The 25,618-nt window shown below is 39.6% G+C and overlaps 1 protein-coding gene and 1 pseudogene across 4 annotated transcripts in view; both read right to left on the bottom strand.

Moving 5' to 3' along the window:
- The window catches only part of DNAH8 (dynein axonemal heavy chain 8), a 320,679-nt gene that overhangs the window by 267,382 nt on the left and 27,679 nt on the right, over positions 1–25,618 (bottom strand). For 3 of the 4 annotated variants that reach the window (XM_070777905.1, XM_070777908.1, XM_070777907.1), the window contains exons 10-16: positions 24,331–24,432; positions 15,396–15,542; positions 9,925–10,122; positions 6,626–6,702; positions 4,337–4,436; positions 3,043–3,162; positions 862–997 (exon numbers count right to left, since the gene is read on the bottom strand). In XM_070777905.1, the coding sequence (XP_070634006.1) occupies positions 862–997; positions 3,043–3,162; positions 4,337–4,436; positions 6,626–6,702; positions 9,925–10,122; positions 15,396–15,542; positions 24,331–24,432 (880 nt within the window). The remainder of the gene's footprint in view (positions 1–861; positions 998–3,042; positions 3,163–4,336; positions 4,437–6,625; positions 6,703–9,924; positions 10,123–15,395; positions 15,543–24,330; positions 24,433–25,618) is intronic. The other variant, XM_070777909.1, reaches the window with a different exon arrangement.
- LOC139179027 (dnaJ homolog subfamily C member 2-like) lies at positions 20,686–23,551 on the bottom strand (annotated as a pseudogene).

The following is a 25,618-nucleotide window of genomic DNA, read 5'->3' as shown; positions in this document are numbered from 1 at the left end:
TCTGTGCTCTCCTGAAGTGGAGATCCCTGGCACGAGAGGGAGACACCTTCCCACCACGGGACAGAATCAGGGTTCCGCCAGGGTTATGGATAAGAGATTACGGTTGATATGGGACAAAGTAGGAACCTGAACTGACCAGCTGGGCCCACACAATGACAACAACATCCCAGATGATGGGAGCATGGATGGACGGTGGCTTAAAACCATCCATCTCCTACATCACTTAGCTGCCCAATACCCTGGCACCTCTCAGAGGTACTTAGACACAACCCTAATATTCATTATTTACTGGAGATCAAAATTTAAGTTAAATTCAGTTATAGAAAGAAAGGGAAGGGAGAGGAAGAGAGGAGGGGAAAATAGAAGGGAGAGAAGAAGCAAGGAAGCAAGGGAGGGAGGAAGGAAGGAAGGAAGGAATAATGGAAGAAAGGATGGGTGGAACGAAGGACAGATAGAAGGAAGGAACGATTGAAGGAAGGATAGAATGAGGACAAGCAAGTTGCGATTCTTTCTCTTGACTGGGACTGAGATTTGAATCTACAGCATGATAAAACTGATTAAAAACAAAAAATCTTCTCAAACCTATGGAGAAATAAAGAGCTTTGATATTGACTTTTAATACTGTTTTTCAGGGGAAACTCATAATCTGCATATACCAATTTTAAGGTCATGACAATTTCTGCTTATAAAATCAGAATATTACTAACTGTAAAGAAATAAATAATTGTATCAGTCCCAAATCTAAATTTAACCATCATACAGTTATATTTAAAAAGACATAAAAATTCTCCAGAACCACAAACTCATTCAAAGCCACCTAATACTCCCTCCTCTGCAGGGTCACTGCAGTCTTACACACACCGTATTGTAACTGGGAGATCTCTCTGATCCAGGCTGTGTGATAGACCACCTCGAATTCCACCAGAACATAGGAAATTTTATTATACTGACGGATGACAGCTTTGCCTTCTGCACTTGACAAAATTTCCGAGTTTTTCTGTTTTTTTAAGGGAAGAAAAATGATTTATTTTAAAAAGTCTGCTGTCTGCTTTCTATTCAAACTGTAAAGCTGTTTATATTTCAAATAACAATGCTACTCATTTAGATTTTGCCTCAGAAAAAGATCAGAGACGAGGAAGGTCAGACAAGCTAGAGAAGGAAGCAGAGAAACATTAACAGTAAAAAGCAGAAACTGAGAAAGAAAATAGGATTTATAAAGCAAGGTATCTAGTCTTACAGCTGGCCGTAGGCACTAGGGTCTCCACCTCCAATTCTCTGTTTCATCCCCACTTTTCTGGCAAGATACAATGAACTAATTTTCCTAGAACTGTGAGTATCAGGGCAAATTCTTAAATTACAGCATCAAAAAAAAAAGGAAATGTAGATTCCCTCCCTCCCTCCTTCCTTCCCTTCTTCCCTCTCTCTCTCTCCCCCTCCCTCCTTCCCCACCAACTTTTTTAAAAAGAAGTAAATATATATCAAAGAACAAAAACAAGATTTTTTATGTAAAAATTGAACATTCTCTTTTTGTTGTTTTCATTCACACGTATCAAAAACAGGGCAATCTCTGCTCTGTCACTATAAAGTCAATAAACAACTGAGTACCTATCCTGGCCTCTTGTCTAAGGCCAGCATTTTGTTTTATTTATTTATTTTTTTTTAATATTTGCAACCCCATGGACTGCAGCGCGGCAGGCTTCCCTGTCCATCACCAACTTCCAGAGCCTACTGCCAGAGCCTACTGTTTTTTCAATATTTTTTTTAATATTGAGGACAGTAAAACAAATTATATCAGCCAAACAAAAACAACAAAAACTTAATATTTAATAATGCTCAAATAATAAAATCACTTGCAAGACTATTATATTTTGTTCTCTACTTAGGCACAAGACACAACACCAGGCAAACCAACTTTGCTTTGCTACACCATCTCTTTATTTTTATTTTATTTTTAATTTTATTTTTGAACTTTACAATATTGTATTAGTTTTGCCAAATATCGAAATGAATCCGCCACAGGTATACATGCGTTCCCCATCCTGAACCCTCCTCCCTCCTCCCTCCCCATACCCTCCCTCTGGGTCGTCCCAGTGCACCAGCCCCAAGCATCCAGTATCGTACATCGAACCTGGACTGGCGACACCATCTCTTTAAAACACAAAGCAAGAAAAGGAAAACCAAAACACACAAACAAAACGAGATGACAAACTGGCAGTTTCAGAATCCCAACAAGGCTTAAGACTACCCTGGTGGTTTTCAGAAATCTAATCGTCTTAAGAACACAGAGGATGAACGTACTCTATTACACCTGCTCTTGGCCTCAGTCCTACACAGAGGAATATATTCTGAGCACATCCTCACCTCCACTGAAGGCGAGAGGAGAAGGGGACAATAGAGGATGAGATGGTTAGATGGCATCACCGACGGACATGAGTTTGAGTAGGCTCTGGAAGTTGGTAATGGACAGGGAAGCCTGCCGCGCTGCAGTCCATGGGGTCGCAAAGAGTCGGACAGGACTGAGCGTCTGAACTGAACTGAACTGAATGTGTATCAGTGACCTATCCATCCACACACAGACTTAAGTTTCAGTACCAAGCCTGTGCTCTATCATTTTCAAAGCAATTATTTTACAAAAGCCTTTATCAAGTGTCCTGTATGATTAAAGGTCATACATTTCTCAGATTAACCTTCTGACAGATTAGCTGTAATTAATCAGGCTTATCTACCAAACATGAAAGGAATTGGCTTATTCTCTCTCAAGCGTATTTGCAAGCTAAATTTACTTTGCCTGGTAAAAGAATTAGCTCTAGTTACTCTACTGGAAACAAATGCTCTAGTATAAAATATATTTCTTGTATTAAAAATCACCACAAGGGACTTCCCCAGCAGTCAAGTGGTTAAGATTCCATGCTTCCAATGCAGGGAGCACCAGTTCAATCCCTAGTAGGAGAATTAAGATCCCACATGCTTCAGGGCATGCCAAAAAAAGAAAAACTAAACCCACCATGATCCACAAACTGTAAATTTTAACTATTGGCTTACGAAGAAATAGTTGATGGGCTCACTTATCCGGCGATACAGCTGCCTCACCCAGAGGATCTTTCCTGCTATAGGGGGCATGTTGCGAGCAAGAGGGGGGTCATCTTTTTGAGAATGATAAAGCTGTAATTAAAGGTCTGGCATTAATGTTTGAAATTCAATACAGAGGAAAAGGTAAAACACATACAGCTATATTTTTATTGATGTATTACAATTATTGACATGTTTTATAAATAAGAGGTTGTCAAAAAGTATGTACTCTAGCCCTATCAACCCAAGGCTCAAAAACTATGATGATTACAACACATGACACTTGATTCCCTTTTAACCCTTACTTCCCATTACATGTATACATTTTTTCTGCCTTTTATCCCTAATCCTAAAGCTATACTCAAAAGTGGGAACACATAGCTATATTATATCTGTCATAATATTCTCCAGAGACCATATTTTTTTTTACAGGTTATACACATATATTTTAATTTTACAGAGTGACAGAAGAAGAGGGATAAGAATCCAAGAACTAACTACCTTTTACTTTTACTTCTCTGTTCCTTGGCCCCATTAATTGTACTGCTAATTTCACATTTCCAAGTAAATTCCTATTCCAATGCTGTGTTATCTAATTCAGGATCACAAACTATGATAAAAGCCTTCCCAATTTTTTTCCCCCTATTTTTAACATTTAGATATTTTTCTAAATTTTTACAATGTTGTGTTGGCTTCTGCCATAAACATGATATTGATGAACCTGTTTGCAGGGAAGGAATGGAGACACGGATGAAGATGACTTGCGGTCCCAGTGGGAGAGGAGAGAGAGCGGGACAACTGGAGAAAGTAGCATCAACATATACACACTATTGGCTGGTGACAAGTTGCTGTGCAGCACAGAGAGCCCAGTCTGGTGCTCTGTGATGACCTGACGGGATGGGACGAGGGGAGGGGAAGGAGGCTAGAGAAGGAGGGGATGTATGTATAATTACGGCTGATTCGCACTCCTTTATGGCAGAAACCTGAGCCCATATTTTGATGTACAAAAACATTAATGTAAATGGGATTCCCCACACATACATGAACCCTGTCATAAGAAGATAATTCTTAAGAGGAGAGAGGTATAATCTGGCTTTCTAGGGACACATGCTGTCAGGACCTTCCCCCTGGAGAGGAGCATCAAAGATACTCAGCAGTGACAGGATTGGTCTGAAAAGCTTGGCACAAGATAATGACGGCGAATACTTGCAGTGTATTTTTCTTCTTGTACAAAAAGTGCTGTTCTATTTATAAACATGATACTTGCCTTTTTGGTAGCTTCAAGTTCAGCCACATAATACTGAAGAATACGCTCAATGGTGTGGTTTATTTCTAACTGCAGACAGGGAATGTTCAGTTTCTGGAATCTAAAAGCAAGTGAAGGTGAATAATTAAAAGGCGAATGAGAAACATACTTAAGAGTTGCTGTAGTCCTAAAAATCCATTCACTCATTTGACAAACATTCCCACCAGGCCTCATGCATTGCCCTAGGACACAGTGATGTACAAGACAGGTGTGGCTTCAGCCCTCTTGGAGCCAACGGTCATTGAAAAGGTAGAGATTGGTCATAAGTGACATAAATAGTTGTTCCAATTACAGGAGTGCCAGAAATTGCATGTAACAGAGGAAACCCTGCCAAGCCTGGGGAGTCGAGAAAGACTTCCTGAAGAAAATGACATCTGAACTGAGATTGAAAAGTTGAGCTTTTCAAAGCTGGCTTAGCAAAGACGGAAAGCAGTTGACTGACTGTCCTCTGCCAGTATTACTGCTCATGTCATCCCCAGTCACGATAATAAACATTTTGTCAGCCAAACACCACAACGCTTAGAGACTAAGGATGCACGGGGAGAACTAGAACCATAACATTCTGATAATAAAATGAGTAAAAAGAGACAGAGAAACTGCCAAGACAGTGGTACTGCCATCTGTATGGTACTCTGTATAGTATAGTCTGTACAGTACTGTATAGTACTCTCACTCATCAAAACCATTTTATATCTGTTTTGACTCTTACGATCATCTCATGAGCTAAAGTTTTACAGGTATGATTCATCATTAGAAAGACATGGAACTACAGCAAAGTCAGACCCAAGCCCAGATCCACTGGCTCTCAGGGGAGAGTTCCCAGAGAGTCCCTGACATGGGTAATGAGCCCTCTCTGAGCTGGAAGAAAACGGCTTCTGGTCCAGCCCGCTCCTCTAATCCAGGCTCCCCTGTCCTGCAGGGGAGCACTGCTGTCAGAATAGAGGAAGCTGCAGGAGTGCTCAGGAAGGAAAACAGAAACTTTGGAGGCCTGCTGTGCGTAGGGGCATGTGTGCTAAGTTGCTTCAGTCATGTCTGACTCTCTGCGACCCCATGGACTGTAGCCCCCCAGGGTCCTCTGTCCATGGGATTCTCCAGGCAAGACTACTAGAGTGGGCTGCCATTTTCTTCTCCAGGAGCTCGTCTCAACCTGGGGATCAAACCTGGGTCTCCTCCATTGCAGGCAGATTTTTTACCATCTGAGCTATCAGGGAAGCCAGAGACCTATTACTCTTAGATAATTTCACTTTCAGAATTCCTTTCAGTATGTAGAATCAAACATTATTTGTTCCCTTTCCAATAACACTTATGAAATTAACTTTAAGATATTACATAGCTGAGGGAAAATATGACATCATTTCCTATATAAAGGCTTTCCTCAATAAAATTCAATGAAAAACATCATCCCATGTTTCAAATTTTCACCAGTCTATTTATGGTAATTGAAAGATTACTGTTTGAGTGAAGTAAGTCAGAAAGAAAAACACCAATACAGTATATTAATGCATATATATGGAATTTAGAAAGATGGTAACAATGACCCTGTATGTGAGACAGCAAAAGAGACACAGATATAAAGAACAGACTTTGGGACTCTGTGGGAGAAAGCAAGGGTGGGATGATTTGAGAGAATAGCATTGAAACATGTATATTAATTACCACACGTGAAATAGATCACTAGTCCAAGTTCTATGCATGAAACAGGGCACTCAAAGCTGGTGCACTGGGACCAATCCAGAGGGATGGGATGGGGAGGGAGGTGGGAAGGGGATTCGGGATAGGGGACACATGTATACCCATTGCTGATTCATGTCGATGTATGGCTAAAACCACCACAATATTGTGAAGTAATTAGCCTCCAATTAAAATAAATAAATTTCAAGAATAAAATCATAAAAAAGATTACTGTTTATAAGTTTCAAAGTTTACATAGAGATTTCCAAAATTTTTTTTGAAATGGTTATTTTCAGGTATAAAGTTATCCCACTTAGAAATTACACTGCTTATCGTGCATCAAACCTGGACTGGCAACTCGTGTGCACTGGGACGACCCCGAGGGATGGTAGGGGGAGGGAGGTGGGAGGAGGGTTCAGGATGGGGAACACGTGTATACCTGTGGTGGATTCATGTTGATATATGGCAAAACCAATACAATATTGTAAAGTTTAAAAATAAAATTTTTAAAAAGCAAACAAAAAATAAATAAATAAATAAATAAAAAAGGAATTACACTGCTTAATGCATTATAAATACCTTTGAAGCAGTTGAAGAGCCTGCTGAGAAGATAGAATTTTTCCAAAACTACTGTTCATAAATGCCTGTATCTGTACCTGAAATGCAATATTAATGTTTGAATGATTTTTTTTTTATTAAAGAGAAGATTGGTTTTGTTTAACAACAATGAATGATTCTTCTACAGAATCAAAAGAGCCTTAAACACATCTACCATCTAAGCGTCTAGCGCTGCACTGTCCAGTATGGTAGCCACTGGCCACACGTTTCCCCTGAGCACGTGAAAGTCAGTACTTGGAAGTGAGATGTGCTGTAAATAGAAAATAAAATACACACAAAACTTCAAAGACTTAGTATGAAAAAGGGAGTATAAAATATGTCATACTGGGTTTTGTTAGTGACGTGTTAAAATGATAATATTTTTACTACGTGGTGTTGAATAAAGTATATCATTAAAATTAACGGCACCTGTTTCTTCTTACTTGTATGCATGCGGCTACTAAAAAGTTAAAATTACATATGTGGTTTGCATTTGCTGCTCATTATTTACTGTATGTTGACCTACAGAATTTATGAAAGGAGTGAAAGTCTCTTACTGAGCACATTTCTTTGGGACATTTAGGATTTCTTAGCATGTCTGTGGAGCAATGTAATGACACTGTGCTCAGTCGTGTCCGACTCTTTGAAACCCTGTGGACTGTAGCCCCCCAGGCTCCTCTGTCCATGGGATTCTCCAGGCAAGAATACTGGAGTGGGTTGCCATGTCCTTCTCCAATGACACTATAAACACCCATAGTGAACAGGTGTCATTGTCCAATACCACTACTCTCAGAAACATCTTTGTCATGGTAATGAGGAATGAGATGCAGAAAATATCCTTCCAAGGCTCTGACCATCCTTAGCAGTGAACTCCAAACTCTTGGTGCCCAGCTGATGGAACTGAAGCACTCTGTAAATTACTTTCACTTATCAATTATATTGGTACTGTCCACAAATATATGCCACACCCATTAATGAAACATTGGAAAACCAAGGAAAGTTAAAACACTGACATCTCTTTCTAAATACTAAAAACTATGCTTTCTAAATTTACTGAAAGCTAAATTTAAATCTAAGACCACACAGTAAAGTCTTTATAACATATAATCTTTATTAATGAATCATAAAAATAATTTACACAATAATTTTTTAAAAAGACAAATTCCCATTGCTATAATGATATAACTCCCCAAACCAAATACTAAAAGTAAAATATATCTTCATATCAGCCTCTTGAGAAATCTGTATGCAGGTCAGGAAGCAACAGTTAGAACTGGACATGGAACAACAGACTGGTTCCAAATAGGAAAAGGAGTTCGTCAAGGCTGTATATTGTCACCCTGTTTATTTAACTTCTATGTAGAGTACATCATAGAAATGCTGGACTGGAAGAAACAAGCTGGAATCAAGATTGCGGGGAGAAATATCAATAACCTCAGATATGCAGATGACACCACCCTTATGGCAGAAAGTGAAGGGAACTCAAAAGCCTCTTGATGAAAGTTAAAGTGGAGAGTGAAAAAGTTGGCTTAAAGCTCAACATTCAGAAAACGAAGATCATGGCATCCGGTCCCATCACTTCATGGGAAATAGATGGGGAAACAGTGGAAACAGTGTCAGACTTTATTTTTTGGGCTCCAAAATCACTACAGATGGTGACTGCAGCCATGAAATTAAAAGATGCTTACTCCTTGGAAGGAAAGTTATGAGCAACCTAGATAGCATATTCAAAAGCAGAGACATTACTTTGCCAACAAAGGTTCGTCTAGTCAAGGCTATGGTTTTTCCTGTGGTCATGTATGGATGTGAGAGTTGGACTGTGAAGAAGGCTGAGCGCTGAAGAATTGATGCTTTTGAACTGTGGTGTTGGAGAAGACTCTTGAGAGTCCCTTGGACTGCAAGGAGATCCCACCAGTCCATTCTGAAGGAGATCAGCCCTGGGATTTCTTTGGAAGGAATGATGCTAAAGCTGAAACTCCAGTACTTTGGCCACCTCATGCAAAGAGTTGACTCATTGGAAAAGACTCTGATGCTGGGAGGGATTGGGGGCAGGAGGAGAAGGGGACGACAGAGGATAAGATGGCTGGATGGCATCACTGACTCGATGGACGTGAGTCTGGGTGAACTGCAGGAGTTGGTGATGGACAGGGAGGCCTGACGTGCTGCGATTCATGGGGTCGCAAAGAGTCGGACACGACTGAGCGACTGATCTGATCTGATCTGATCTTATCAGAGTCTATCAAAAACTGAAAGGAAATCTGTGTCAAAAAGAAAAAGTGTTGTTAGAATTTTAGGATCTTTTTAATATATATTGCACAAATTATATACATAATGTGGTTTTTAAAAGAGTCTTTTAAAACACAAGGGAAAAAAATATAATTTTCCTCACCTTCTTAGCAATAATTTAAGACCCAGGAAGTGGACATTGTATATTCTTTTCCCTCTCTGTATTTCCAGGACATTCTGAGCAAAGAGGAGGACTGGAGCTACATCTGGGCTAACAGTTTTCAATTAGACAGTGTGTTAGCAGGTGGCTCAGATGGTAAAGAATTCACCTGCAATGCAGGAGACCCAGGTTCAATCTCTGGGTTGGGAAGATCCCAAGGAGAAGGGAGTGGCTACCCACTCCAGCATTTTTGCCTGGAGAATTCCTATCCCTCCCTGTGTTTCTAGGACCTTATGCAGCAAGGAGGAGACCTTGGCTACACCTGGGCTAAGAGTTTTCAGTAAGAAAGTAACTGAGGTCATATAAGCCCAAAAAGTGACAGAGAAATATGTTACAGTCTCATCCCTCTGGGGTTCCTTCAGCTCTCACAGACAGGATTGAGGGCCTTTTCAGAGCCATCCTCTAAGCTGTAGTGAGAATGTGGTTATAAAGTGCAGTGCCAAGGGAAGAGTGATTCGTCTTCCTAATCTGTTCTCAAATCTTCTCACACTTGACCAAGAACAAGGCTGACAAATTCCCTCTTAGACTGGAAAAGTGACATGGGTCCCTGGCACAACAAAAACTGAATCTAATTTTTAATGCAAATGAAAAATAAACCCTAGCTACAATAAGCCCTTTGGGCTTCTGGTTAGTTACTGGTACCCTTTACTGAGTAAACTCATTTTTCAAAAAAGATGGAAAATATCTTGTGGACTAGTTAGAAGATTATTCATACCAGCAAGTATTTTTGATCAATTTGCAAAAGTAATTTGTAATAAATAGTAACTATGTTAATTTCAGTACAGTACTATTGATTACATTTCAGCTTTACTAAAGTAAAATTATGTATACTCACCTCTAAAGCATTGATTTTTGTCATAAAATCTAAGAAATCTGTGTCAAATTCTGTCCTTCTTGGATCCAGAATGTCATACTGTTTCTTCTTAACCCCTTGATATATATTTTTGAATTTTATTGCCAAAATGTCTATTCCCTCTATGGTAGAATTGTTTAAGGTTGAGTATGTTTGCACAACAGTTATCATTTCTGTAATCTTAAAAACAAAAGTGTTATTTTATTTAAAAAATTAGCACCCTTCCCCAGAATAAACTCTTAATGAATCAATGATTTTAAAAAAATAAATAAATAAACAGGATCTAGAATCATATAAATAAACCCAACCAGAGGAGATAAAATAGAAGACAAATCTCTACTCCAGTCATTATTACCCTTGGACTATTTAAGACAGAAGATGTTTCAACATAAGCAAAGAGTTTACAGCCTTTCTCAGAATTTGATCACTTTGCCTTTCAAGAGGAGGAAGGGCAGGGACTAAAATCCCTTGCAGATGTCTAAACAGTTTAGGCCTTTTATTCCTCAAAATCACTTCACTGGATTCAAAAGCATTACCGTCCTTCTTGGCACTCCCGACAGTTCTGATATGTAACACTAGCAATAAATCCACATTCAGAAAAAAGAAAGGCCCCACAATCCTGAAGGATGACTGCAGTCACTTCTGACCCTTAAAGAACACTTGGGAGACAACTACTGTTGGATTCCACTTACATGAGGTATCTCAAATAGTCAAATTCATAGTGTCAAAAAGTACACTGGTAGACTCCAGGGGCTGGCAGGTGGGGGTTGTGGGGGGAGGGGGAACAAGGAGTTAGTGTTTAATGGAGACAGTTTGAGTTTAGGAAGGTGAAAAATTCGGGAGACAGATGATGGTAAGAGCTGTAGAGCAATGTAAATACACTTAGGGCCACTGAACTGTATAGATAAATATGGTTAAAATCATATGTTTTATATTATGTGACTTTCAGCACAATAAAAGAAAACTGTTTTTTAAAAAGAACCCTGGGCAATCCTCATTATGAACGTTACTTCAGAAACAGTTGACTCCATCTCAACATACCAACACTACCTACTTCACCATAAAGAAAAAGTCTTTTATGTTCACAGGCTCTCAGCTCTTCAGTCTTCATCAGTGATTCCTCATCTTGATTCTTGCTCTGGAGAACAATACTCAAAGCTTCCCACACCTTCTCTTCTCCCCCACAAATGAGGGTGAGAAGAAAAGAAAACTAAACACAGAGCTTTGGGAAACACCAATATTCACCAAAATTTACATGGCAGGAAGAAGAAGAAACAAAAGCTATATCATACACACTTAATTTCAGTTCTTTAGGGCAGACTAACCACAATACACCATCAAGTCTCCACCTACCAAAAGGTAACTTTCAGGCATCCTAAGCTGACACACTAGAATTTTCCTCACTTATTCCTTAAAGATTCCCAACATCCCTGCCCAACTCTGAGGTCTTGGCTCTCCAACGCCAAGCTCAATTCTGTCTGTCCTTTGACTTTGGCAGTTGGTCATCCAGACATCTGAATCTCAGCTTTCCCTAACAGGATCTGGCTTAGCGTGCCTTTCTGTCTCTCCTTGACAGCTATTGAAGAGCTCTCAGGGCAGGTCCAACAGCAGTCCCTGCTGTGCCCCACTGAGCAGGGGAAGTCCACCAAGCAGCTCAGTAACCACCTCTCAGTTCAGTTCAATCACTTAGTCATGTCTGACTCTTTGTGACCCCATGGACTGCAGCATGCCAACTCTTGGAGCTTACTCAAACTCATGTCCATCAAGTCGGTGATGCCATCCAGCCATCCAACCATCTCATCTTCTGTTGTCCCCTTCTCCTCCCACCTTCAGTCTTGCCCAGCATCAGGGTCTTTTCCAGTGAGTCAGTTCTTCACATCAGGTAGCCAGAGTATTGCAGTTTCAGCTTCAGCATCAGATCTTCCAGTGAATATTCAGGACTGATTTCCTTTAGGATGGACTGGTTGAATCTCCTTGCAGTCCAAGGGATGCTCAAGAGTCTTCTCCAATACCACAGCTCAAAAGCATCAATTCTTCAGTGCTCAGCTTTCTTTATAGTCCAACTCTCACATTTATACATGACTACTGGAAAAACCATAGCTTTGACTAGACAGATATTTGTTGGCAAAGTAATGTCTCTGCTTTTTAATATGCTGTCTAGGTTGGTTAGAGCCTTTCTTCCAAAGAGTAAGCTCCTTTTAATTTCATGGCTGCTGTCACCATCTGCAGTGATTTTGGAGCCCCCCAAAATAAAGCCTCTCACAGTTTCCATTGCTTCCCCATTTGCCATGAAGTGATGGACCAGATGCCATGATCTTAGTTTTCTGAATGTTGAGTTTTAAGCCAACTTTTTCACTCATCTCTTTCACTTTCATCAAGAGGCTCTTTAGTCCTTCTCCTCTTTCTTCCATAAGAGTGTTGTCATCTGTATATCTGAGGTTATTTATAATTCTCCTGGTAATCTTGATTCCAGCTTGTGCTACATCCAGCCTGCATTTCACATGATATACTCTGCATATAAGTTAAATGAGCAGGGTGACAATATACAGCCTTAACATACTCCTTTCCCAATTTGAAACCAGTCTGTTGTTCCATGTCCAATTTTAACTGTTGCTTCTTAACCTGCATTCAGATTTCTCAGGAGGCAGGTCAGGTGGTCTGGTATTCCCATCTCTTTAAAAATTTTTACAATTTCTTGTGATCCACACAGTCAAAGGCTTTGGTGTAGACAATAAAGCAGAAATAGATGTTTTCCTGGAACTCTCTCACTTTTTCGATGCTCCAACAGATGTTGGAACAACCTCTACAGGATTATAAAAAAAAATCCTGGCCACATTTCAGGGTAACTATCATGCCCCATCTTCGAGAATCTGGAAACCAATATCCACCAATTACACCTGGGAGAGATGCCAGCCAGCCAAAGGATTCTTAGCACAGGAGAGTTGGAATAACCTAGCAGCCAGAATGCACTTCAAGTAAGGCCCCTGGAGAGTGCTGCATTGGCTCTGACTGTTGAGCCTTTGTGGCATGAAGTTGTATCCTTAAGACTGTAGGTAGGCTTCTCTAGAGGTAGGACGGGGGTGAGTGGCTGAAGCAGCTAGCCATTATCACCTACTCCCTCTAGGATCAGGAATGCTTGGGCTGCTACTTTACAGATGGATCCCCAGCACTAGACCTGACAGCAAAGATCTTTATTGCAAATGGGTTAACCATTAAGGTCCAGCCCTGAAGCCCTACCAAGCCTAAAACTGCACCCAAGTTGGCGAGGGTCCTTGCTCCTGGAAAAATGAAAAGTAACTAGGAATCACCTCCAGGTTTACATTCTAATGGTTTCAGACATATTAAACATCTCTGTGGAACAGGTTCTGATGATGGGACTTATTTATTCATTTGACCCATGCTGATACAATTCCAATTAGACATTTGTCCTCAAGACATTCCCACTGTTCACAAAACAGTCTCATACAACTTTTCCTAGATGCATCACCAAAAGCACAAGCGACAAAACAAACACTTGATAAATCAGACTCGATGGAAATTTAAAACTTCATGCTTCAAAGAACACAATCAAGAAAATGAAAAGATAGCCCGCAGCAAGAGAAAATACTTGAAAATCATATCTGATAAGAGACTTAAATCCAGAATACATAAATAATGCTTATGAACTCAACTATAAAAATACAAATAACTAAATTTAAAATGTGCAAAGAATCGGAACAGAAATTTCTCCAAAGAAGAAATACGAATGGACAATAAGCTCATGAAAAGATGCTCAACACCATTAGTCACCGAGTCATCAGGGAAATGCAAATCAAAACCACAGTGTGATATCACTTCACATCCACTACAATGGCTAAATTCAAAAGGACAGATAATAACAAGCATTACAATGATGTAGAGAAACTGGAACCCTCATACATTTCTTACGAGAATATAAAATGATGCAAGTACTTTGGAAAACAGTTTGGTACTCCCTCAAAAAGTAAACATGGAGTTATAATATGACCCAACAATTCCACTCCTATGCATAAACTCAAGAGAAATAACAACTCAAAAACACACATAGAAAATAGCAGCATTACTCGTAATAGCCCAAAATGGAAAAACCCAAATGTCCATCAACTAATGAATGGACAAATAAAATATAGTATACCCATGTTGAGAGGAGGGTATGGCAACCCACTCCAGTATTCTTGCCTGGAGAATCCCCATGCACAGAGGAGCCTGGCGGGCTACAGTCCGTGAGGTTGCAAAGAGTCAGATACGACTGAGCAACTAAGCACACATACCCATATAATGGAATATTATTCTGAAATAAAGAGGAATGCTACAAAACAGATGAGGCTTGAAATTATGATACTAAACTAAAGGAGCCAGTCACAAAAGAGCACATATTATATGACTCCATTTATATGGAATGTCCAGAATAGGCAAATCTATAGAAACAGAAAGTAGATTAGCAGTTGCTTAGGGTTGGGTAGAGGGGAGAAAGGGGTATCATTGCTAATGGGCACAGGGTTTTCTTTTAGTGGGAATGAAATGTAAAATTAGATGGTGGTGATGGTTGCACAATCCTGTGAATATATTAGAAAATATTGACTTGAACACTTTAAATGAATAAATTATGTGGTATGTAAACTATATCACAATAAAGATGCTAGAGAAATAAACAAAAACAGAACCAATAGAAGTATGTAGGAAGGGCCCAACTCAGTAACCTGGTTCTGTTCAGCACCCATACTTTCCCATCCTGGCATACCTAGGAAATGCCCTTCAACTTGCGTAATGCCCCCACCATTGTCCCAAAAATGATGAGCAGGTCCCTAACTACTCCCAAGACCTAGGGAGCCTGCAGAATGGTGGGGGCATGGGGAGGATGGTACCTAGATGGTATCTCTGTAGGCTTTCCAAAGGCTGACTGCAAGAAGACTCTGGGATGGGCTGCCCTACAACCCCTGGCAAAACCTCACTTCTCTCCAGCCAGTCCTAAACAATGAATGCATCCAAGGTGCAGAAGTTTCTAATCCACACCTGCCCAGCAAAGACAGTACACACATAATGTCTATGTTAGACCATACATGCTGCCCTAGAAAGATAAGGTACCCACACATCCAGATAGGAAACAGCTACCTGGTTCTGCCAGGCACTGCACACATGTCATCTCACGCCTGTTCTCAGCTGCTATGATGCCTAAGAGCAGAGACTTGAGTTCAAGCTCCATATGTGAAGACAGAGTGGAGGTCTCAAGAGAAGAGAAAGTCTACAACAGCTTTTGTGTGACTGGCAGAAGACAGTAACTAGGAATGAAAAAATAAGTTATAATAAAACGCAGCAATCTATGAGTAATACTGGATGAGTCAGATCAATAGTGAGATAAGAGATCTCAACAATGCTACATGAAGTATGAAGTAACTGGAACACTATGGTTGGCAGTGAAAACTGTGGCTGCTTACCTTCTCCAGTCTTTTGCAGAAAGCTTCAAATTTTCCAAATATGTACATTTCTGAAACCTCAAAAGATTTTTCCCCTGAGGACTCTAAAATCTGTTTCCTTGTTTTATGAAAAGATGCCTGATATTCCTTGAATAGAAAAATGCAGTCCTATGAGAGATTTAAAATGGGGTGATATATAGTGAGCCTTTTGTTCATAAGTGAAAAATTCAAAACTGCTATCCTCACACAGAACTGATCACAGCAGCCCCTCAACAGGGCTGTTGCTGCTAACATTAAAAATTCAAGTTCTCTGCTCACATATAGAAAGGTCTGTGAAAAATCAATATATTTTTTTCTATTTTACAAAATATTCTCATCTTATTTTTTTATTTTATTTTTTAACTTTACAATATTGTATTGGTTTTGCCATATATCAACATGAATCCGCCAGAGGTATACACGTGTTCCCCATCCTGAACCCTCTTCCCTCCCCCTCCCTGTACCATCCCTCTGGGTCATCCCAGTGCACCAGCCCCAAGCATCCAGTATCATGCATCAAACCTGGATTGGCGACTCGTTTCATATATGATATTATACATGTTTCAATGCCATTCTCTCAGCTTCTTTATTCTCATTATTTCCCCTTAACTCTTATCCTTATCAAAGTATGACATATACTATTTGTTGTCAGATTTTCATGGCTAATTAGAACTTCCAGGTAAAAAATGATGTATCAATTCTGTTATCAATTATCTATTCAGTTGGCACCTTTTAATCAGCATTATTCACATACAGGTATAAAAAACATTAAGGTTGTGTAGTGCTAATTTATTATGCAACTGTCATTTCTCCACAAGGAGAGCATAAAGTCTTTGATGGATACATTACTGAAATCCTAATATTTGACTAGATGGGGAAACAGTGGCTGATTTTATTTTGGGGGGCTCCAAAATCACTGGAGATGGTGACTGCAGCCATGAAATTAAAAGATACTTACTCCTTAGAAGGAAAGTTATGACTGCATATTGAAAAGCAGAGACATTACTTTGTCAACAAAGGTCCGTCTAGTCAAGGCTATGGTTTTTCCAGTAGTCATGTATGGATGTGAAAGTTGGACTATAAAGAAAGCTGAGCACTGAAGAATTGATGTTTTTGAACTGTGGTGTTGGAGAAGACCCTTGAGGGTCCCTTAGACTGCAAGGAGGTCCAACCATTCCATCCTAAAGGAGATCAGTCCTAGGTGTTCTTTGGAAGGACTGATGTTGAAGCTGAAACTCTAATATTTTGGCCCCCTGATGCAAAGAGCTGACTCGTTTGAAAAGCCCCTGATGCTGGGAAAGATTGAAGGCAGGAGGAGAAGGGGATGACAGAGGATGAGATGGTTGGACTGCATCACCAACTCAATGGACATGGGTTTGGGTGGACTCTGGCAGTTGGTGATGGACAGGGAGGCCTGGCGTGCTGCGGTTTATGGGGTCGCAAAGAGTCGGACACGACTGGGCAACTGAACTGGGATACCACTGGGCAGTTCAGCCAGGCAAAAAGAGGACAGTGTTACCAGTCTCCAGTAGGAACTCACTGTCATGTCAAGCAAACCAAACCATCTTTTAAAAAATGTTCAACTTTTTCAAAGCCACAAATGTCCAGTCAAATCTCTAACATACTGTCAGCTCCCTGGCTCTGACTCTTTCATCTCCCTCTTGAGTCTAGAAGGACCTATGTGATTACATTGGGCCCACTTTGATCATCCAGGATAACCTCCCCATCCTTAATTCCTCCTACAATCTGAATTCCCCCTTGACATTTAATGTAACAAATTCCAGGGATTAGGATGAGGACATCTTTATTCTGTCTCCTTCAGCCACTAAATCAGAATTTCTGTGAGTGAGACATAGAAATCCATATGTTCAACCAGTTTCTCAGGTGATTCCTATAAACATTCAGGTTTCTGTAACTAGTCACACACCTACTTCTAACTATAAGAGATAGTCCCCCCATCTCAATCTCTAAAACAGAATCTTACACTCTTCAAGGTTACTGATAATTTTTCACTCAACTTCCTTGAGATGCTAGGAATAAGATCCTTATCCTCCTGGAATATGCCATCTAATAGAAATTACTTCATATTATTTCTTCTCTACTAACCAATTCCTTCATGTTGGACAGATAAGGTCCTAAATAATAATTCTTTCCATTGTTTCTTCCAACCCATTTGAAAATTATTCCCGAAAACTATACAGTAGAAGTCTCCTGAAACGATTTCAAATGTGATAGAAATTGGGTTAAACTAGAATTCAGAAAACCAAACTTTCATTTCTAATTCAGTAGGTAAATAGCTAGTGACCTGAAGGATATTAAAAGAATTATAAGAATAAATTGCTAAGTTCTATGTCAAGAGTTCTGGCTCCTGCTAATAGGTCAACTTGGAGGGAGTGATCTCTGCCTCCCACTCCAAAAATTAACACTGGAGAAATTCTAGAGGGCAACATGGAATCCAAAAAATAACAACAACAACAACAGAAATGATTAAACTTCCAGAAAGAGTATGGGTTGTTTTGAATCTGAGGATTAAGTGAGCAAGAATGATTAAGAAGACAATGGAAAAAGATAAGTAATACTGTTAATGAATAAGCGGACATAGTATATAATAAAGCAATAATAATATATTACAATATATTATTATAATTATATATAATTATATATTATATTATATAATAATAAGATATTATCAACATTATAACAATAATTTACAAATTTTAGAAAACTTGAATAAATTCCTCAAAAATATAAACTTACCAAACTGACTCAAGAATAAATGAAATAAAAGTCAAAAAATTAGTTTTTAAAAAAATGAAACTATGTATTTTTTAAAAATATATGCCAGGGACTAATATCTAGAATATGTAAAGAACTCTTACAACTGAACAAAAGCAGAACAACTCAGTTGAAAAGTGAGTAAAGGATTTGAAAGCTATTTCTCCAAGGAAAATATACAAATTGCCAATATGTATTTGAAAATATGCTCAACTATTACTAGACATTAGGGAAATGCAAATCAAAACACAATGGGATAACATTTCACAGGCATTAGGATGCTATTATCAAAAAAGAAAAAGAAAAAATAACAAGCACTGGTGTGGATGTGGAGAAACCGGAACTCTCATGTATTGCTGGTGAGAACGTAAAATGGAACAGCAGCTATAGAAAACAGCCTAATGGTTGTGCAAAAAGTTAAATATATAATTGCATATGATCCAGCAATTCCATTTTTAGGTATATACTCAAAATAAAGAGATTCAAAGAGATCATTACACAACAGTGATCATATCAGCATTATTCACAATAGTCAGAAAGTGGTAACAACCCAAATGTCTATCAAAAGATGAATCGATAAACAAAATGTGGTATATCCACACAATGGAATAATACTCAGCCATAAAAAAAGTGAAATTCTAATACATGCCACAATATGAACTTTGAAAACATGTTATGTTAAAAAAAGAGACCAGCACTGAAGGACAAATACTGCCTGATTCTATATAAAAAACCTAGAATAGACAAATACATGGAGACAGAAAGCAGAACAGAGATGACCAGGGGCTTGGAGACAGGGAATAAGTTGCTGTTTAATAGATATAGAATCTCAGTCTGTGGAGATGGAAACATTCCAGAAATTGATAGTGGTAATGGTTACACAATATTGTGAATGTGCTTAATGCCACTGAACCACAAATTTTAAAACAGTTAAAACAGTAAATTTTACATTGTGTACATTTTATCACAATTTTAAAAATTTTAATGATAAGAAAAGGAAATTCCACAAAAAACTCAAGCTCAATGAGTTACATGAGTTCTGTCCAGATATTTTTTTTGTATAGTACTTGCAGTTTTATAGTACTCAGCAGTAGCCACAGGACTGGAAAAGGTCAGTTTTTATTCCAATCCCAAAGAAAGGCAATGCCAAGGAATGCTCAAACTACCACACAATTGCACTCATCTCACACGCTAGCAAAGTAATGCTTAAAATTCTCCAAGCCAGGTTTCAACAGTACATGAACTGTGAACTTCCAGATGTTCAAGCTGGATTTAGAAAAGGTAGAGGAACCAGAGATCAAATTGTCAACATCCGTTTGATCATCAAAAAAGCAAGAGAGTTCCAGAAAAACATCTACTTCTGCTTTATTGACTACACCAAAGCCTTTGACTGTGTAGATCACAACAAACTGAAAATTCTTAAAGAGATGGGAATACCAGACCACCTGACCCATTTCCTGAGATATCTGTATGCAGGTCAAGAAGCAACAGTTAGAACTGGACATGGAACAACAGACTGGTTCCAAATTCGGAAAGGAGTATATCAAGGCTGTATATTGTCACCCTGTTTATTTAACTTATATGCAGAGTACATCACGTGAAATGTCGGGCTGGATGAAGCACAAGCTGGAATCAAGATTGCCGGGAGAAATATCAATAACCTTAGATACCCAGATGACACCACCCTTATGGCAGAAAGCGAAGAGGAACTAAAAAGCCTCTTGATGAAAGTGAAAGATGACAGTGAAAAAAGTTGGCTTAAAACTCAACATTCGGAAAACTAAGATCATGGCATCTGGTCCCATCACTTCATGGCAAATAGATGGGAAAGCAATGGAAACAGTGAGAGACTTTATTTTCTTGGGCTCCAAAATCACTGCAGATTGTGACAGCAGTCATGAAATTAAAAGATGCTTGATCCTTGGTAGAAAAGCTCTGACCAACCTAGACAGCATATTAAAAGGCAGAGACATTACTTTGTAAACAAAGGTCTGTCTAGTCAAAGCTATGGTTTTTCCATTAGTCATGTATGGATGTAAGAGTTGGATTATAAAAAAATCTGAGTGCCGAAGAATTGATGCTTTTGAACTGTGGTGTTGGAGAAGACTCTTGAGAGTCCCTTGGACTGCAAGAAGATCCAACCAGTCCATCCTAAAGAAAATCAGTCCTGAATATTCATTGGAAGGACTGGTGCTGAAGTTGAAATTCTGATACTTTGGCCACCTGATGTGAAGAACTGACTCACTAGAAAAGACCCTGATGCTGGGAAAGATTGAAGGTGGGAGGAGAAGGGGAAGACAGAGGATGAGATGGCTGGATGGCATCACCGACTTGATGGACATGAGTTTGAGTAAGCTCCAAGAGTTGGTGATGGACAGGGAAGCCTGGAGTGCTGCAGGGCATGGGGTCAAAAAGAGTCGGACATGACTGAGTGACTGAGCTCAACTCAACTCGTCGTTTTATTTTTTAAATGCACATACAACAGTCTGTCATTATGTCATTTCATGGCTCTATCTGAATTCAGCGCTTGTTCTTGAGCATCATTCTTTGCTTTCACCATCTTAGCAAGTTTCATATGTCATTTTGGTAGTCCTTTTTGTCATGTCAGATACTGCTTCTGCTATTTTTCCCCATCTTTCAGGTGTATTTACTACCCAGTAAATACATTTTCAAAGCTTGTTCCAAAAGCTTCTGTTCTTCTGTTGTCAAGACGTGAAATCTGCACATGGATTTTCAAATTGTTCTGAAGGTGCTGACAGAACCTTCAGCACTTCAAGGTACTGACAATTTGAGGCTCCTCTCCGTACAGTATGCCCTCTTTTCGATGATGGCCAAGTTTTTAGAGACTCTTCTTTGCCAATGAAATCTTTGGTAGTTTTCTTGACTCCCAGAAGTAGAATACACATTCACGTAATTGGCAATAACTTCCCATCTTGACTTCATCCCATCAAGGAAGAGGCTCACAGATTTAATTAGCAATTGCAGATCAATTCTCTTCTGACCAATTTTTACTGTCATTTCCACCTGCAACAGTTGATGTCTCTGCATTCTTAGATACTTGGCACATACTCAACTTCCTTTCTCTTCTGCTTTGCTCATTTTCTTCTATCTGTTTTGCCAGAGCGATCATTCCTATTTCTTTTGTAGGTGATGTGAGTTTTTCACTTAAGTACAGTAAGCTTGCAAGTTCAAGGGTATCGCCAAGTTTTTCCACTTCTTCCATTACTTTGTCTTCATCTCATCATCGGAAAGGTGATTCCAGGTCTTCCGTGAATTTTGCAATTTTTGCTACCTTTCCCTTTTCTTATGGAGATATAGTTGACATATAACATTACATCAGGTGGCGCTAGTGGTAAAGAACCCACCTGCCAGTATAGGAGACATAAAGAGACACGGGTCCCATCCCTGAGTTGGGAAGATCCCCTGGAGGAGGGCATGGCAACCCACTCCAGTATCCTTGCCTGGAGAATCCCACGGACAGAGGAGCCTGGTGGCCTATGGTCCACAGGGTTGCAAAGAGTTGCACGTGACTGAGCAACTTAGCATGCACACACAACATTATATTAGTTTCACGTGTAAAACATAATGATTTGATATTGCCTTTCCCTCTTAATGGCTTTTTTCCCCCTGTATATCTTTTTTCTTCTTTGCCAGTAATGCATTTTGACAAACTTCCTCTTCTTTCTCCTTAGTTACCCAAACAACTCCTAATTGAGCTCATCTCTATTTTCCTTAGCTTCTTTCTTCTTCATTTTTCCTTCTGTTTTTCTTCTTGCATCACAGTTATATGCATTAGTAACTGACCTTCCATTCATTTCTTCTTTTTTCTTTGTGCCCTTGTTGCTCTGTTCTGCTTTTCAATCTCTCTCTTCTTATCATGACATTCTGCTTTTTTTCCCCTTCATTTAAATAAGAAAACTCTTTCCAAGAATAAAAATTATACCAGCAGGAATAAAATGCCTCTACAAAAAGGATGAATGCATATCATTAGGTTTACATTTTCTTTTTTACCACCTGGAATACATTTCAAACACTTGGGAAAACATTTAGAAGAAAGTATCCGTTGCTTCACTTCTAGAAGGAACTGAGTTATCAAAAGCAAGAACTATATTCTTAATTTCTCCTCTTTTCACTGAATCAGATATTTCATAAGCTCTATTTATGCAGGTGCAGTTGTCATTATCTCCTTCTTTAAATGGCTCACCAGCTCTTTGGGTACTGTTTTAAAACCACTGCTTTACATGCTGCTTTCGTCTGTCTCTGTCCAAAAACTGCATAATGATTCTGGTACTTCCAGTCTTTGGGTTTAAGTGTTTTCAGGAAGAGAAACTACTCTAATTGCAGTTCCTCATCTCCTGTTTCCTCTGACCCCTCTTCCTTGTCCTCTGGTTGAAAGGTCAGAGTGTGGTGATGGCAGTGCTCAGGACCCACCCTGCACACACAGCAGTTCGCGTCCTAGGGGCGGGCATTGAGCATCCTTTCTTGCTCTGCCTCCCAGTCTCAGCCTCCCGCCTTAACTCTGCAGAACCCAGGATCCAGCACATGAAGAAAGCAAACCACTTCCAGTTGGAGACTTCCTGGTATGGTCATTTCTTTCAGACTTTCAAAATAACAGATTGCTTTGATTTTCTACAGACTCCTCCAGAGACTGGAAAAGATGGGAGTACTTTCTTTCTCTCCTTCAGTCATATTCATTCTGAAAATTTAGTGCCAGAAACACTGACAAGGATACTGTGAGAAAAAAAAATTTACAGGCTATCTCTCTCATGAGTATAGTTCCAAAAGGTCCTACAGAAAAGTGTAGCAAAGTGAATTTAAGAATGTCTTTTAAAAGATAATTACACCATAAGTTGAGTTTACCCTAGGGATATCAGAATAGTTTCATTCTAGATAACCTAAAAATGTCATCTAAGCTATACTCCAATACTTTGGCCACCTGATGTGAAGAGCTGACTCATTTGAAAAGACCCTGATGCTGGGAAAGATTCAAGGTGGGAGGAGAAGGGGACGACAGAGGATGATATGGTTGGATGGTATCACTGACTCGATGGACATGAGTTTGAGCAAGCTCCGGGAGTTGGTGATGGACAGGGAGGCCTGGCGTGCTGCAGTCCTTGGGGTAGCAAAGAGTTGGACATGACTGAGCAACTGAACTGAACTGAACCGAAGCCACTCTCTCAGTCCACCCACCCTCTCCCTCCCACACTGTGTCCACAAGTCTGTTCTGTCTGTGCCTCCATTGCTGCCCTGCAAATAGCTTCATCGGTACCATCTTTCTAGATTCCATACACATGTGTTAATATACAATATCCATCTTTCTCTTTCTAACTTACTTCATTCTGTACGATAGGCTCTAGGTTCATCCCCCTCTTTAGGACTGACTCAAATACACAAGGAGCTCAATCCAGTGCTCTATGACAACCTAGAGGGGTAGGATCGGTTGGGAGATGGGAAGGAGGTTCAAGAGGGAGGGGACATATGTATACCTGTGACCGATTGATGTTGATGTGTGGCAGAAACCAGCACAATATTGTAAAGTAAATATCTTGCAATAAAAATTTTTTCAAAAATGTCATCTGTTAACAGATTAAGGAGAAAATTTTTATAACCTCCTCGATGAATAAGTGCATAAAAACTTTTTTCAAAACCCATTCATAACTTTTAATAATATCTCCTAGTAACCAAAATTAGGAGTAAAACTTCCTGGAATCTAATCAATGATGCACTAAAGCATCAAACCAAATGGGGAAATGTTAGAAGGATTTTCTTCCAAAAGAAGATCAGAATAAGATGCCAACTATCATAAGGTCTACTTAAGGATGTATGACAGTCCCAGCCAATGAAAAAGGCAAGAAAATGAAATCTAACAGGGGATGGAATAAGAGGAGTGGTCAGAGCATACGTAAGAGTACACAAGAGGTGTCTGATACAGGCAGCCATGGAGAAGCTGAGGATTAAATGGTGCCCTATCAGGAGCACTAAACATAAAGGGAAGTGGATAATTTTAATGAAGTTCTTTTTATTTGCTCATGCTACTCTGTACAATACTTTTTCAAAGCTAGCATACTTTATCAATGAAAAAAGTAAACAAATTGAGCCAGATGTTTAAAAGCTTTAAGAAAATAAAAATACTTGTACAAACCTGAATTTTCTTTAGTACCACTGGTGTTTCCTGATCCCATACGTGATTAGTTCCCCCATCAGTAATATATGCTTTACATGCTGTCACCATTTGGTTGGTTACCTAAAATAAATATAAGTCCAAAATAACTATATATAGAGAAAGAAAAAAAACAAGTTTTTAAAAACATGCTGCTGCTGCTGCTGCTGCTGCTAAGTCGCTTCAGTCGTGTCTGACTCTGTGCGACCCCATAGACAGCAGTCCACCAGGCTCCCCCGTCCCTGGGATTCTCCAGGCAAGAACACTGGAGTGGGTTGCCATTTCCTTCTCCAGTGCATGAAAGTGAAGAGTGAAAGTGAAGTCGTTCAGTTGTGCCCGACTCTTAGCGACCCCATGGGCTGCAGCCCACCAGGCTCCTCCATCCATGGGATTTTCCAGGCAAGAGTACTGGAGTGAGGTGCCATTGCCTTCTCCAATGTGAGGTGACCCTTAGCTGTAACCCTGAACACTGAATTTGGAGCAACTCGTACAGCAGGCAACAGTGCCATATGCTGAAAGGATGAACCGATAAGCAGACCACGGCCTCGGAGAGCTGTGACCCAAGTAGCTACTGCACCCTCAAGAGGACAGATCAGAGAGAAAGCTACTCCCACTCCCTTCCAACAGTAAGTTATGCCCCTTACTCACAGGAGACAGACAAAATAAACAAAACCCAGAGGCAAATCAGGAATCTCAAATACAAAGATGGGCAGACAACCAAGAATCATCCAGCAACTGAAGAAAACAGACATGGTGACAGAAACATTAAATTCAACAAAGAGAGAAAATACAGAAAAAGATATGCGTGAAATCTTTTAAAATGGCTTTGTTAACTAAATTAGTTCATGAAAAAGATATGAGAGGATTTTTACACCATGAAAAGGAAACAACAAAAGAACTTGGAAACTGAAATTTGCATTGACCAGTAATTGGGATATAAATGAAGAGGCAGTGAGTGAGCTGAAAGGTCAAAGGACAAAGATGGACCAAAAAGATCATAATTTAAAAATATAGATTTTAGATTCAAGAAAAGGGAATAAATTGTATAGGTGGATATAATCGGGAGTAAAGAGGAAAAGTTCCCCCAAAAGAAGAGAGACGACAGTCTTTTTGAAGTAAAATAAACTCAGCAAGTATGCTGCTGCTGCTGCTAAGTCGCTTCAGTCGTGTCCGACTCTGTTCGACCCCATAGACGGCAGCCCACCTGGCTCCCCCGTCCCTGGGATTCTCCAGGCAAGAATACTGGAGTGGGTTGCCATTTCCTTCTCCA

The sequence above is a fragment of the Bos indicus genome, chromosome 23 (genome assembly GCF_029378745.1).
Source record: "Bos indicus isolate NIAB-ARS_2022 breed Sahiwal x Tharparkar chromosome 23, NIAB-ARS_B.indTharparkar_mat_pri_1.0, whole genome shotgun sequence".
NCBI lineage: Eukaryota > Metazoa > Chordata > Mammalia > Artiodactyla > Bovidae > Bos > Bos indicus.
This window is presented reverse-complemented; position numbering and strand designations above follow the sequence as displayed.